The sequence below is a fragment of the Chlorocebus sabaeus genome, chromosome 26 (genome assembly GCF_047675955.1).
Source record: "Chlorocebus sabaeus isolate Y175 chromosome 26, mChlSab1.0.hap1, whole genome shotgun sequence".
NCBI lineage: Eukaryota > Metazoa > Chordata > Mammalia > Primates > Cercopithecidae > Chlorocebus > Chlorocebus sabaeus.
Window position 1 is genome coordinate 25,651,843 of NC_132929.1, and position 14,774 is coordinate 25,666,616.

Consider the following 14,774-nt stretch of genomic DNA (forward strand, 5'->3'; position numbering starts at 1 on the left):
TACTTCAAGTCAATTTCCCACAACTTGGCATTTCAGTTTCCTGACCACTATCCAAACAAGGGTGGATTTTGTGCATTAAACTTCCCTTGCTTCATCATAGCTAGGTTTTTGAAGAGAGATAAAAAGGGGTGCATAAAAATAAGTGGGGATTTAGAGCTGATGATTTTGTGTATTGTTGAAGTACTGATGATGAGAAGTGTCAAACAACCAAGTCCCATCTTGGCTTCAGTGTTTTTGGGACAGTCTGGCTCAGTCTTGTTAGGATCGGGATCAAGAATGTCTCAGGTACAGATTCTAGGGCCAATTTCTAAGACTTATCAAATACACATACATATACATATATGCATATACATGTATCTAAATAAAGAGGTGTGTGTGTGTGTTCTTTGTGTATGTAGAGAGACAGAGAGGCAAAAAGAGAGACCACCTTAGCTCTAATTTATGGGATCAAATCTAATCCTGACAGATCAAATTGTAATAGAAGTTATAAATCATACTTCTTATCTTACAATGGACTAGCATCACCTACTATATTTTAACTCCTTTATGTACGTACTTATAGTTACTAATAATAATAGGAAAAGCTAATATTCATTAAGCTTTTATAATGTGTTAGGAATTCTTAGAGCTTTATAGGCATGTATTCACTCCTCATACAATCCTATGAGGTAGAACTATAATTTTCTTCATTTTTAAAATGAGGGAACTGAGGCACTAGAAGACGAAGTTACCTGCCTAAGATTATGGAGCTAGTAAGTGGTAGAACAGGACCTGAATCCATGTATCCATAGAGCCAGTCTAGTGGCAAAGAGGCACCCCCTCTATAGATCTCCCCAATGTTCCTCCTTTTCTTACTCAAAATTAACCGATTCTAATTGATCAGCTTACATGAGATTATATCGTAGTCCATGTCTTACAGAGAAAAACATTTCTAAAAAACCAAATCAAATCAAGAAGAAAATAAACCACATTTATTATAATTTGAAAACATAAAAGTTAAACAGATTAAACAGCTAAGCTGTCCCATTTGAAACAGATGTCGCAAATCATAAGCAGTTAAGAGCAAGACATCTATTGCACAGCTGAAATTTTAAAACAAACAAAAATGATTACTGGAAACAAAGGTTTGGATGAAATTATTTCATTAAAATATAAACTCTCATCTTACCTCACATATAAGGAAATGGGTACAACTGTATTGAGAATAATAATATATGACCAGAATGTTAAGAATCCGGAGAACACAGAGCTCTTCTCTCCTTCATTCCAAAAGAGGAAAGTTCTAAATTGGTCCCCAATTTGACTCTCCCAGATAGAATTTCCTATTGCAAGAATAATTCCCAAGCATATCAGAAACCCAAAAATCTGAAATAAGATAGAAGTCTGGTTAAGGTTAACTTGAACCCAAAATTAGTCATATCAACATGATCTAATTATGCGTCTAACTCCAAGAAATAGTCATTTGAAAAGCAAGTATGCAAACCTCTTCTTACCATTAATCATATGAATAAAATTTCATATTTTTATGTCAGGAACTCAGCTAAATATTTTACATACATTTTCTCACTGAATCTGCCCATTGATGCTCTAAGATGGGAACAGTCATTATTCCCACTTTACAGTTTAAAAACAAAATAAAATAGAAGCACCATAAAGACTATGTAACTTGTCTATGTTCACATAGTTAACAACTTCACATCCTCAATTTGTGGTAAGTAGGTATATTTAGGTGGCTTAATTAAAGGAGACCATATGCACTGATTTGTCCTGGATGGCCCCAGTTTACAACTATTGTCCAGATGTAACAGTAATCATGTTGCATTTCACCTTCAAAAGTGTCCTGTTTGGATGATAAATTATATGGCCACCCAATGCATAAATGCAAAAGAAAATATCAGTGATAAAGAACAATTTCAGACTAACCAAGTCTCTTGGCTATAGGTCTGGCTGCACAATCCTTACTTGAGGTCAACAAGAAATATAAGGATAACTAAAACACTTCATGACATGTATACTTTACTTTTAGGATAAAAATGTGGGAAGCAACTTGAAAACCATTAGCAGACACTTACATTGTTATTAGTAACAGTATTAGAAAAACACATATTTGTAGGTATAACAACTAGAGAGACAACAAGGTCAATCTACAGTGAGTCTAAAACCCTTCCTGGGAAAGGAAAGGCCACAAACTCAGTGAACATGGTTAAGACCTGAGTTGAACAAGATGTTGCGGAGACTTTGTTCAGCTGAGTGTCACACTATGTTGGGAGCTGAGACCAGCCAATGTTGAGGGAAGAGTAGGGCTAGAGAACAGAAATGGATTTTCCTCTATTTCCTTTTTCTTCCAAGAAAGAATATTCAGAAATTCTAGAACTGCTTTCTTCCTTATTCCATAATATGGGCATGTAAGAATAGGTGTATAAGAAGAAAAGATTGGGAAAAGTCTGATTTAAAGTATATTAGAAAACCATATATGAGAGAAAAGTAGGACTGTGAATCCCCAAAACTTCTATGACTTTGGTACCTATATTATAGTATCCTCTTTAATGGCTGAGACTACAAATTAATTAAACATGACTTTAGAGCATTAAAATTTAATGTAAAATACATTAAATGCCATAATTTAAGAATTTATTTGGCTTATAACTCCCCAATGGATCATCCTATTTTCTAGCATGAAAGATAGGGTCAGTTTGCTCTGTGGTGGGTAGACACACCCTGCATGCCCTGAAGTGGAGTCAGGGCTATTGAAATGAGAAATTCCTTGGGGGCAGAAGGGTAACAAACCCTTATGGGCATGTCTTCTTGGTCTCATAGGCTCTGTATGAAGGTGACTGGTATTGCTGGAGAAAACCCCAGGTCTGCAGGTGATACTGAAAGTAAAACACAAAGCCTGGCCAATATTTTGTGCACAGCAAGTGCTAATTTCCTTCTTTCCTTATTCAGAGTACAACTATTACATATCAGGTAAGCAAATACATATTGAGCTCAGATTCTTTATGATTGTGAACCTGTGATAGGGTACATGTGAAAACATGGTTTGAAGTCACAGTCTTTATATTTTAAAGTGGCTGTCTTCGAATTTTACCCCTATACAAGCAGACAAAGTATTACACAAAGACTAGATATTATATCAATAATAAGAGGTAGCACAGGCTTAACTGACAAAAGGATGGAATGTAAGGAATATCTGAATATTTTTGGTAATCGGGTGGTAGAGAAGATCATTTCAAAAGAATCAGAAGTAAAAAAAACAAAAAAAAAATTCATAAGAGAAAGATAATCACGAGCTAAGGAGGTTAGAGGTCTCTGTGAAGGAGGAGAACTGTGAGGTGGGGCTCAAAGGATTCATAACCAGAACCACCTACATAATTTTCAGGGTTCAGTACAAAATGAAAATGTGGGACCTTCTGTTCTAAAAGTATTAAGAATTTCTAGATGGCAACAGAAGTTCAATAAACCAAACATAAGGCCCTCTGAGTGTGGGGCCCTGTGTGGTTACACAGATTACACACCCATGAAGCCAGCCCTGCTCACCATAAGCTATGTATAGAGGATCTGAAAAAAGTAAGATAACAAAAACACCAAACTGCCTTAAAAACTATGTTTGGTTTTCCAAAAACAAATCCTTGGGATATGGGGAATTTGCAATACCATGAATACTTCCATAAACACTAACCTACCTCTCATGATAAATTCTACCACTGATTGAGAAATTAGCATAATCTAGAAAATAGAAGGCAGTGTGACTGAGCCTCAAATGCAAAATCCCCAAAAACAAACTCCACAAGGAGAATATAGGCTTCTTAAAGAATTCCCAGCAAGATACAGTAAATATATTAAGATAACAATGACTAGTGATATTGCCTAGTTTTGTAACTTACCCATAGTACTAGAGTATTCATCAATCTATCAATGCTTGTCCTTTTAAACTTTGTCTTACCACTATTTTGCATTAGTTTAGTGTCAGGACCTGCAAAAACAAAAAAAGTAAATAACTTTGAAATGATATGATTATGTATTCTTATTCTTATTATTGCTCACATCAAATGTCTCTGAAAGAAAAAAATATATATTTTTCACAATAATTTAACTTTTATTAAGAGCAAGGGCCATTAAATTGTATACGATTCTCAACAATTAGGTTAACAACAATCCTGGAAACTGCAAGAGATGTGGTCTTCTTAGACCGGGATAAATACAGTCAGAACTTGTAGTTGATAGGTTTAAGTAAAGCTATTATTTCAAAGTCTACGCACAAATAGGCTTCTAGTTTGACATAGTTAAAGATAACACAGTCAAGAAAAGTGAGGAATAATTTGGAAATATTAAAAAGCAATTCAGAACACTAAGGTAAAAAATGGAAAAATAAGAAATCAAATTCTAGATCTGTTTCCCAAAAAGATTTGAGGTCCCTTTGAAGGAGAAACTAGAATAGCCCCCAAAATACATAAGCAAGTAATTTAAACCTTTATTGTGTATCGTATACTGCATGTATATAATATGTAATTTTTGCAAAGACAAGAACTGTCTTAAACGTTGTGTTAGATTTATTTCAGGTAATTACATTATCCCATGATAAGTGCCTTGTTCCCAGAATTCTAAGCATATAATCAACTGCTTTAGAAGTGGGTTATCAGATGATGAACAAATAAAAATACCGAAAAATATTGTTAAAGAAATTCCTTGTGGACAGAGAAAACGCTAAATAAAAGCAATTAAGTTTTTAATTAAAGCTAATTCCTCTCCACATAGTCTTCTCATGATTTTCAATCCATAGAGCCATTTAATATAGGAGAAAGGGGGAAATTAAAGAAAGGAGAAAAAGGAGGTACACCCAAAATTATATACCACTCCAGAAGTCAGGGAAGGATAGGCACATCCTTAAAAGACTTTCCTTTATGTAAGAGAAAAACAGAAGCAATAATTGAGGTTTCATAACAATTCATTGTCTTAAGTTGGAAATTGCACCCCAGTGTCCTATTCCTAGCTACTGCTGTGTATAGGAGACCACCCACATTTTCTCAGAATCATTTATTAAAATCATATGAACATTGAGGATGGGAAATATTTCTTTTATGGTAAAGATCACAAAGGCCAAATAGTCTGCAACCATAGCACCCTGAACATACTTGATCTCATCTGATCTCAGAAGCTAAGCTAAGCAGGTCAGGCCTGGTTAGTACTTGGATGGGAGACTGCCTGGGGATACTTGGTGCCATAGGCTTTAAAAAAAAACACATAAAGTTTGTGGTTGCTAAAAACTGAAATATGGAAAGACCAGTTAGGTGCTGAAAATGTACATTCCATTAAGCACACAAATGCACACAGACTAATAAGGAATCCTCTTTATGGATTGTTAAGCACTTAAGTAAATATAACCACAAGTGTTTATATGCACATCTCTTCTTCTCATTGTCAAAGATCCTGAAAGAATCTTCTGCACTCAACAGCCTCTGTTTTCTTATCTCCCACTCGTTACTCAACCTAGTCTCTGGGCCAATCACAACACCAAAACAGATCTGGTGTTATCATCAATATCCTCCATAACTTCTTGACCACTCAGCAATCTTTGACACTGTTGACTATTCCATCTTTTTGAAACATACTCTCCCTTTAGCTTCTGTGTTATAATGTTCTCCTGCTTTCCTTCCTACCTCTTTGGTAGCTCCTTTCCTGTCTTCCGTGATACTTACCCTCCTTTCCCTTTACCCACTTACTAAAGACTGAGAATCCTTAAGACTCAGGCATAGGTCACCTTATCTTCTTACTCAATCTTCCCTGGACAATGTCACCTAAGACCGTAGCTTTAAGACTAATAGTTTTAATAATATAGACAAGATGTGTATCCCCAGTTCATGCTGTTCCTCTGAGGTCTAAATCCATATATTTAAATCTACATATTGTGTTGCCTGTATATTTCCATCTGGATTCTTCTAAGGCTTCTCAAGTGGCCCTTGTCCAATCTAGCTTACAATCTTCCTCCAAGCTTCTTATCTCAGTATCATCACCATCCGTCCAGTTGTGAAGATTGGAAGAAACCTCGGTCATAGTGGATACCTTTATCATCCTCACCTTCAAACCTGGTCATCAAAGGTTGTCAATTCAACTTTCTAAAAGCCTTCTGAATTTATCTACTTCCCTTTCCTTTCACAATCTCCGCCCTAATCTGAAGGACCGTCATCTCTCAACTGTAAAAACCTAGAAACTTTGTCTCCCTGCATCCACTCTGCCCCCAAAACTAACCAATATTTTTCCTCCTCCCCAACCCCAGGACCTGCTGTCTATTTACAAACATTACAAACAGTTTTGGCAAGATTAAGCCTTTCACAATTAACACATATATACCCCACCTGTTTGACAACTTACAATGGTGTCCCGAAGCTCTTAGGATAAAGATAAAAATTCTGGATACTGACCACAAGGTCCACCAGCGTGATCTAGCCCCTATCCATGTCTCCAGTCCCATATCCATGTGTTCTCCATACCCCATACTGGTCTTCTTTTTTGACCTCACTTTCCTTACTCCTGCCACAGGGCCTTGGCCATTGATATGATTTTGGCTTGAGACGAATACCTCTTTCTCTCTCCTACCATACTGAAAATCATACGAGTGAAGGTACTACATTTGCTTTTGTTCACATTTTTAATCCCCAATGAGTAAGTAGGATAATGCCCAGCACATAGTAGATATTCAATAAATAATTTGTAAGTAAATTAATTTTTAAGTAAATTAATTTTTTGAACATCTACATTTCACCTATTATCTCAACTAATGCTTACAACAAACTAACAAATTAGGGACTATTATCCTCAGTTCAATAATAATGAAACTGAGTTTAAAGAATTGAAATTGCCTGAGATTTCTCATCTAGTAAGTGTCAGAGTGAGAATTTGAACCTCGACATAAGTAATTCTAAAGTTCTTGGTCTTTACTATTTTCTAAAACTATATGAAATAGTCAACCAATATTTAAGACTGTGTCTTATTCAGGATCCTAAAAGGAAATAGATGACACATCGAATAAAGATAATTGGAGGAGGTTTATTTATAAAGGAACTCCTCACAGAAAGCATAGGTGGGATTATAGGGGAAATAAAAGGTTAGTGCATTAACAAAGGGCATGTAGCAATCAAGCTGTTTCTCCATCTGAGCCAGAAGGGACGAAGGGAAAGAATGGCTACTGGACCCTAAGGGAAAGAGGTGATAGGAATTTGCAGCCCTTAGAGTAAGAGTGGCCTTCTGCTGATAGATCTGGCCAGCCTGAAGTTACCATACAAGAATGCAGCCTGGAGGAGTAAATACCTTGACTGTAATCTCCTTTCTCCTTTTGATCTCCTCCTAGGGAGCCCTGAGACAAAGCCCAACCAGAAGCAGAAGTACAAGGTAACCTATTAATATAAACCACACAAGTAAGCCTCCTAGGGCAGAAAGAAGGGTGGAAAAAGGTGAGAGGAAATCTGGAGAGGCAAACAGAAGACATCTAGGACAAAAATGCAGTGTGCACTCAAGATGGTACAGACTCCTAGAGACTGTTTAAATGAATATAATTCCTGCCCTCAGAAACAAGATTTTCTCCTCTCTTAAGCGTAAAGAAGGCATTACCAGGGAAGTGTAGCCTAGCTGTTAATATATATTAGACCTTCATAAATAATACGTTTGTAAAGCAAACCATATCTGTGTCATCTATATTCCTTGCACAATTTCTAGTGGTAGGTATAACTAGAGTAATAATACAGAAAGAATACTTAATAATTCATTGGATATTTTTCATTAGACCTAGGTGTTGACCTGGAACTAGTTCCCCAACTAAATGTCTTAAGACTTAGAGGTTTTGCGACATCCGTTTGTACATCTCTGACACTGACGAAGCCAACCACTAATTCTTCTGTTTGCCAGCATTCTAATAAAGCTTTCTACCAACATTTGTAACCAGACTAAAGTCAATGCAGGCATGCTCTGCTTTACAAATATCCACTTGATAAGGTCCCCTGCAAGTGAATACCGTGGCCAAATCACAAGAGAAGGGGATATTCCCTCTCTCCCTGCTGCCTGCTGCCAAAGTCCAGAAAGCACTAAGTTTTTCCAATTCTCAGCGTAGAGAGCAGGCTGGGTGCTCTGAATTAAATTTGAAAGGAGGGAGAAGCAGAAAAGGAAGGAAAATAACATTTGTCAAGCATCCTTTTCCATATGCATTATCTCATTGAGCACTTAAAATGACTCTAATGTACTCATTATTATCCCCATGTTACAGCAGAAAAAAACTAAAGCTTAGGAAGTGTAAGTAACCAAAGCTTACAGTCCTATAGCTGGTAAAAAAAATAATAACAATAAATAAAAAATAGTAATAAATCCAAACTCAGGTCTGCCCAATCGAAATTCTGTGAACTTTCTGTTACAATTCCTTGGAGGGAGGCCTGTTCAACTTACCAGCCAACTTCCATGTTTTTCAGAGCATTTTCCCATAAAGGAACCTTACAAAGAAGAACTTGGTCTCTCAGTAGTTCACAACAGCTGCCCTAGCATGAAACATTGTAGCTGAACTTGAGTCCTGAATTAGCCATTCCAAACAAGATCACAGAAATGCAAAGTTTGGGGCTTTATCCCATCCATAGGATGAAGCACTTCTATCTCTATGATGACAGGAAGCAAGTCAAGAGGCTATTTCCCATCAGAAGACCACGAAATTTCCCCATCATTAAGTAGGAAGTTAAAGGAATGTTCATGGGCAAGCTTAGCTCTCTCTTTATCTGTGTAACGAAATATATGATCATATGTTTATTTCCCCAACTAAAACATAAAAGCTCATTTCTAGGGATTTCCCAGGTCTTTACAACGGCAGTGCCCCAAGCAGCAAGAGCACTGATAACACTGACAGCTGACAATATTTAGAGGAATTGGGAGAACAATTCTAGGTTTGGAACACTTTTAAGATTTTAATGAACACTTTGTTGTTGTTGAAGAAGGTCAGTTAAGAAAAACATTCCAATTTTGATTGCACATAGTCAAGAGGCCCAAAACACATCTTAATTTGGTGTCACAATAAACAGGACTTTTAAAATCAAGGGCTGGTAATTGAAGCCTTGAGTACAATTTGAGTGGCTTTATGAAATGGTGCTACTGTAAGCTTTCTTAGCAAGAGAGGGCCACCTTGGGCCTAAATAAATAAAGCAGAGAAAAGAAATATGGTGGGCAAGAAGAGTAAGAGGCACCTCCCCCCACCCCACCCACCTCCATCATGCACAGTCTTTCCAGAACCCACTCTCCTATTTACGAACAGTGGAAAAAGTTATGGAATATAAACAGAAATGATTACAGGATCAAGAAGCCTTTTCCAAAAGGTCTGCTTGACCTTTGCAAACTACAAAATTAACTGCACAGCCAGGGGCTTTCTTTCATACTCTTACCCACTTTAAAGGCAGATTCATACATAAAATGACAAAGGTGATTAAGATGGGGTTAATAAAGAAAAATTAAGCAGTAGGTATCTAGCTTCCACTGTCTAGTTAAAACTCCAGCATCTTTAAGAATAAGATGGCAGTAGTTCCTCATACAGCAGGGCCACCTGGACTCTTTTCAGAGCAATGGTGTTTTCTCCTGGTGTCCTACAATCTGAAGCCAGCTCCAGGGCATTACTTTGCATGGAATGAAAGCACTGTGCTCATCAGAACTTGGAGAATTGTAGACTGTGCTGGTGTACGTTGCAGGAAAGGTTCCCATAGAGCTGGGTGACATGCTGTACCTGCAAAAATAACCATTCCAAAACACCAGCTGGTATTTCTCAGGATGCAGCCTCTCAGGATTATCTTCTCATTGTTGAGGGAGTGCTTGCTGTCTTTCCAAGAAAGGATTCCCATGAATTTATCTAACTTGTTGTTAGGCGCCTCACAGACAACAATCCCTGGAAAATAAAAAAACAAAACAAACCTCTTTACGACTCACCCAAAATTCTCTTCAGAAGCCCACAGCACTGTTTTACCACTGTTTCCCTTTAACAGCATGGGGTTACATACACAGAATTGTGCTAGAAAAAATAAGCTGGGAGGTAGAGAAATGGAAAGCCATCAACTATTCTGAAACACAGTTTTCTGTACTGTCCAAATAAAAACTAAAAAAAAAAAAAAAAACAAATAACAACAGAAACCTTAAGAGCCATGGGATATTTTTTCCTTAAAAAAAAAAAAAAAAAAAGAGCATATCTTTACTTCCAGTTTATAACAAATAATTTTTGGAAAGATAAAGCAGTGACTGTCCTAAAAGTTTCTCTTATTCCATCTCTTTCAGCTAAATGTGAACTTTTACACAGTTTAAAATAGCATACTTCCAGTCTCACAACAAAAGTTAACCATCTTTCTAAGCTCATAATCAGGATTTCAGAGGTCCTACTGTATTCCACCAGAAAGAAACCTGGGCCTTGTTTGCCACATGTGTCTGAGAATGCGTGTGATTCCTTTCAGCTGTTCTATGCTTCTTATCTTGATTAGATTCAGAGTTCTGGGGACTCTCAAAGGCACCATATAACTTGCCCCTAGAAGATGTTTCTAGTTTCTTTAATTCCAAACCAAAGGCATGCCCACTCCAAATCAACGAATCAATTCGTTCCATTATTTCAATATGAAAATATACATTCAGGATGGGGGTTCTCTAGATAGAAAAAGAAACCACAAATAATCTTTCACGGACCCTGTCACAAAACATAACTATTAGATTAATATACATATCCACTGCAAAAGGTGAGGAAAAATTTTTATACATAATGAGTACAAAGACACAAAAGAACAGAATGGAGGGAGAGAGGAACAGAGGAAGGAAGGAAAAAAGAGAGGGGAGATATGAAAAAGGAAGCTGTGGTTAGATCCAGTCAGGATTTGAGTCAGGGTTGGGGGTGAGATTAGTACTTACAAAGTTCTCTCTCTCAAAAACAAACAAACAAAAATACATTCACATTTAATCAGAAGTCAAAAGGGCAAGTTGGAACATAAAACGTAGCATTTGGAAAATAAAAAGGGGACTGTATCTTTAGCGCTGATTAAAGAGAAAGGGGACCAAGTAAGCCTAGAGATCTATATTACACTGACTCCATCCACTCTCCAAGCTGCCATCTGAACTTAAAAGAGGCTTCTTAGGTGGGTCCCCTTTCTCCCTAGGATACTCCCTTTAAAACTACTAAACAGAGGTAATAGCAACCAGTTGCCACATGGCCACTGGTCACTCCTGATCAACCAGATCACTAACAGCCCTTGCATTAAAAAAGCAAAAGCAAATAAAACTGTGAAAGGAATGAGGGACTCACTCACGGCCTCAGGGCCGCTTTTCCAACCTCCACCTGTCTTTCCCCAGTATAACAAAAGTACTGCCTAAAGCCTCTCCACTTAGGCACTCACTGGCAGTTTCCCAGACATCCCTATTTCCCACTGCTAAATAGAGACTGCTGGCAGGAGGATTTGGATAAGACAAATAACCTTGCCAAGGGAAGGGGCTGAATTCTGGTTAGCTCAATTATGGCCTATCACTGATAGTAAAAAGTAAATTAAAACTGATTTAAACTGGCTCAAGTTGTTTGGACAACTATGTTGTAGATGAGGAGACATTTTCAGAATTCAATATCTTTTCTTCTTGACCAATTTTCACTCTGAATTATAAAATCTTGAATTGGCTATCACCAGCAAAATCGACATAAAATAACAGGTTAACAGCAACACTTAAAGTTTATTTCAGATTCTTGACCCAAGACTCAATTTCTCAGGCTTCAAACTGAGCCATTTAAAAAAAAAAAAAAAAAAATGTGCTTTGGGCAAAAACAACATGATATGCAATCCCTGCCAATAGGAATATAAAAAACAGGTTCATTTGATCATTTTTATTGTCGTAAGCAAAGACTGACATGGAGGCAAATACAGCCTTAAACACGTTGGCTCGCTCCTCGCTGGCCTCACACCAAGGGTGTGGTTCTAGACAGGAACAGGCAGTAGGGCCAAGGGGTACTGCCTGGGTTCTTGGAGGCTAAGCCCCAATTCAGCCTTTCTCAAAGAGTGTGGTCTCGGTGATGTAAGTTCTAAATACAGGCCCCAGTCAAAACAAAATGGTGGGAACAAAGCCAAACTACATTTGTTTTTATCATCAGAAGTGCTCGGCTTCCCCTTTTTAAGCTCTATTAGCATAAAACACACACTTCCCAATTTCTTTTGTACCACTTTCCAAAAGGGATGAACAGATTCCTTTGAAGGGAGCACTGTATTCACCTTTGTATTCCTATAAACTATTACACTATCTACATAATAGGATCTTTGTTGAAGAGATGGATAGAAAAAATTTCAGATGATTTCAAGAGAGAGGTTAAGAGATGAGATGGATATTAGAGCAGATCTAAGAAAAATGGACAAAGTAGGTATATTTCCATGATAGTAATGAAGGACTAGAAAACCAAATAGCCGAGGCACAACTGGCGGGGCTTAGTTTCTGGCCTAAATCTAACAGGAGCCGAGTAGATCCGAGAGTACTGAAAACAGGTGGGAGCATTAAAATGCATTAGAAGCAACCAAAATGAGAGCCTAGCCATGAAGCATAACAAGGATGAGGGGGAAGCTCTCTTAGGACCCTTCTTCCTTTTGCTAGTTCAATCAGGGAAGAGAAAGAGGATGTAAATGGTCAGTTTGACAATCGATGAGGAAACAGTTTAGGAAAAAATCGCATCATTTCTCACATAGTCATTTATTGAATACATATTTGGAGCACAAAGTCATCTTCAATGGGCAATAATAAAGCTGGAAGAAAATCACATCAATAATGAAGTGTAAATACAATCAAACTAGCTGCTCATATCTGTTTGCCCCTCTGAAGAGAAGACATGAAAGCAGATTGCAATCTATCCATTTGACAATCACACAGAAATGCTCTAGACCCACATTGAAAAAAATCTACAGGATCTCATTCTGGACCTTCCTAAGCATTCTAGATTTAGTCAGCCGGATTGTTGGTTAATTACCAACTCGACAGACTTCTCGAGTTAAGTATTAACCTCAAAGAGAAAGTCTGCAGCTTATCATAAAAATGGAACTCAGTGCCCAATATTCTATGATTTTCCAGAGAAGCTGGCTTCATCTCTTCACGTACATTATTAATAGAAATAGTTACTGATTATCTGTACTGCAACTCTTCCATAAGACAAATTATCCAGCAAATAAAACATCAATATTGCTGTTCAATAATTTCTCTAGCCAAGAGTTTCTTAGCATTTAGAGATTGCCCACTACTGTTTGCCCTGATGATTGTGACAAATATTTATTCATTTTCTTAGAAAGAAGAGTGTCACCTTCCTATTTTCTAAAGCTTCTTTACTCTTCAACTGTCAAGGTTCACCCATCCATCATTACCACCATAATGGCATGTCGGCACCAGCAGTAAAGATTCTGCCTTTACATGGATCTATGCCTCATGCATCAGCTGTGCTGTTGGGGTGTGCTCCTGTCCAGGTGAATAGGAAAGCTATCTGGTAAGCAAAAAAACTCACAAGATGCTAACCAAGCTATTTTATTTTTTTAACCAAAAAGAGATGCTTATTTTTCCATGTTTTAATTACACACATGCTATTCTTTAGAAAGAACCACAAAATATACAAGGATTCCTGAATAAAGAGTCAACCTTTCCCTGGTTCAAAATTCAGCATTAACAGTCATACAAAATATGTAAACTTGTCAGGAGTTGCAGAAAACAGATCTCAGTTCAGTCAGTAACAATATGCAAAAGATTCTTAAACACATTTCGACAATTTACATCCGGGGATTTCCCCAAGGAATAAGAATGTCCAGTTTACATAATAATAATTGACAAGTATTTCAGTTACTTGTTTATAAAAGCTTTTCAATTCCCATAAGACTTTAACATGAAAATCAAGGCCCACTCAATCTCTTTTTATATTATATTTGATCTATAATGTTAGATCAAGTTATGTATCTTTTCTTACAAAATTCAAGAGACCATAAATCATTTTTTTCTGATGTTTGAAATGTATAAAAATATTTGCATGAGAACTTTTCAAATAAATGGATTTACCTGCCAAAACCCAACTCTCTCGTGTGCACTGATCTCTACATTTGGCCAAGTCTTCTATAAACTCTTGTCAGGGATCTTGACATTCAAAATCACTGAGAACATTGCTACGTTTTAAAAATATGATGACCTCATCCTTGTCCTGGATGGACTTGATCTCTGGTAATTAATTTTGTACCTTCGGGTTTAGAATATTTTAAAATTTCATTTATTTCCCTAATCAGGAGCTAAGCTCTTGTGCTAATTTTCCCTAACTCTCCAATGCTGTCTTTCTACTTCGGTTTACAACCTGGGGTTTTGTGTCCTTTTGTGTCCTTTGTAAAATAGGCTTTGCCAAAAGTCCAGGGTTCATAGTCTGGCTTCTCCACTTAACAGCCATATGACACTGGGAAAGTTAATCAGTCTACCTGGGTCTCAGATTCTTTATCCATAAATTGAGCTAACAATAATCTCTTCCTTCAAGAGTTGTAAGGGTTTAACAAGATAATGTGTGCAATTACTCAGCATGGTGCCTGGTACATAGTGAGCTCTTGCTCACATATCAACATCAAGTTTAGGGCCTGAGAACTTTAGGACCTTTACCGTATCAAAGGCTTCTTTAGGGATGAGACTTTTTTCAAGTCTGTCTTCTCCCCTGGGAAATAAGCTCTAAAAAAGCATGGCCTGAGCCTGACTTATTAACCACTGTATCCTAGTCTTAACAAATCCCTTGGCCTTGTGTTAAA

The 14,774-nt window shown here is 37.2% G+C and overlaps 1 protein-coding gene across 3 annotated transcripts in view; it reads right to left on the reverse strand.

Moving 5' to 3' along the window:
* The window catches only part of ATP8B4 (ATPase phospholipid transporting 8B4 (putative)), a 257,660-nt gene that overhangs the window by 123,902 nt on the left and 118,984 nt on the right, over positions 1-14,774 (reverse strand). For all 3 annotated transcript variants that reach the window (XM_038009971.2, XM_073012166.1, XM_073012167.1), the window contains 3 exons: positions 9,743-9,901; positions 3,885-3,973; positions 1,169-1,365 (listed from right to left, as the gene is read on the reverse strand). In XM_038009971.2, the coding sequence (XP_037865899.2) occupies positions 1,169-1,365; positions 3,885-3,973; positions 9,743-9,901 (445 nt within the window). The remainder of the gene's footprint in view (positions 1-1,168; positions 1,366-3,884; positions 3,974-9,742; positions 9,902-14,774) is intronic.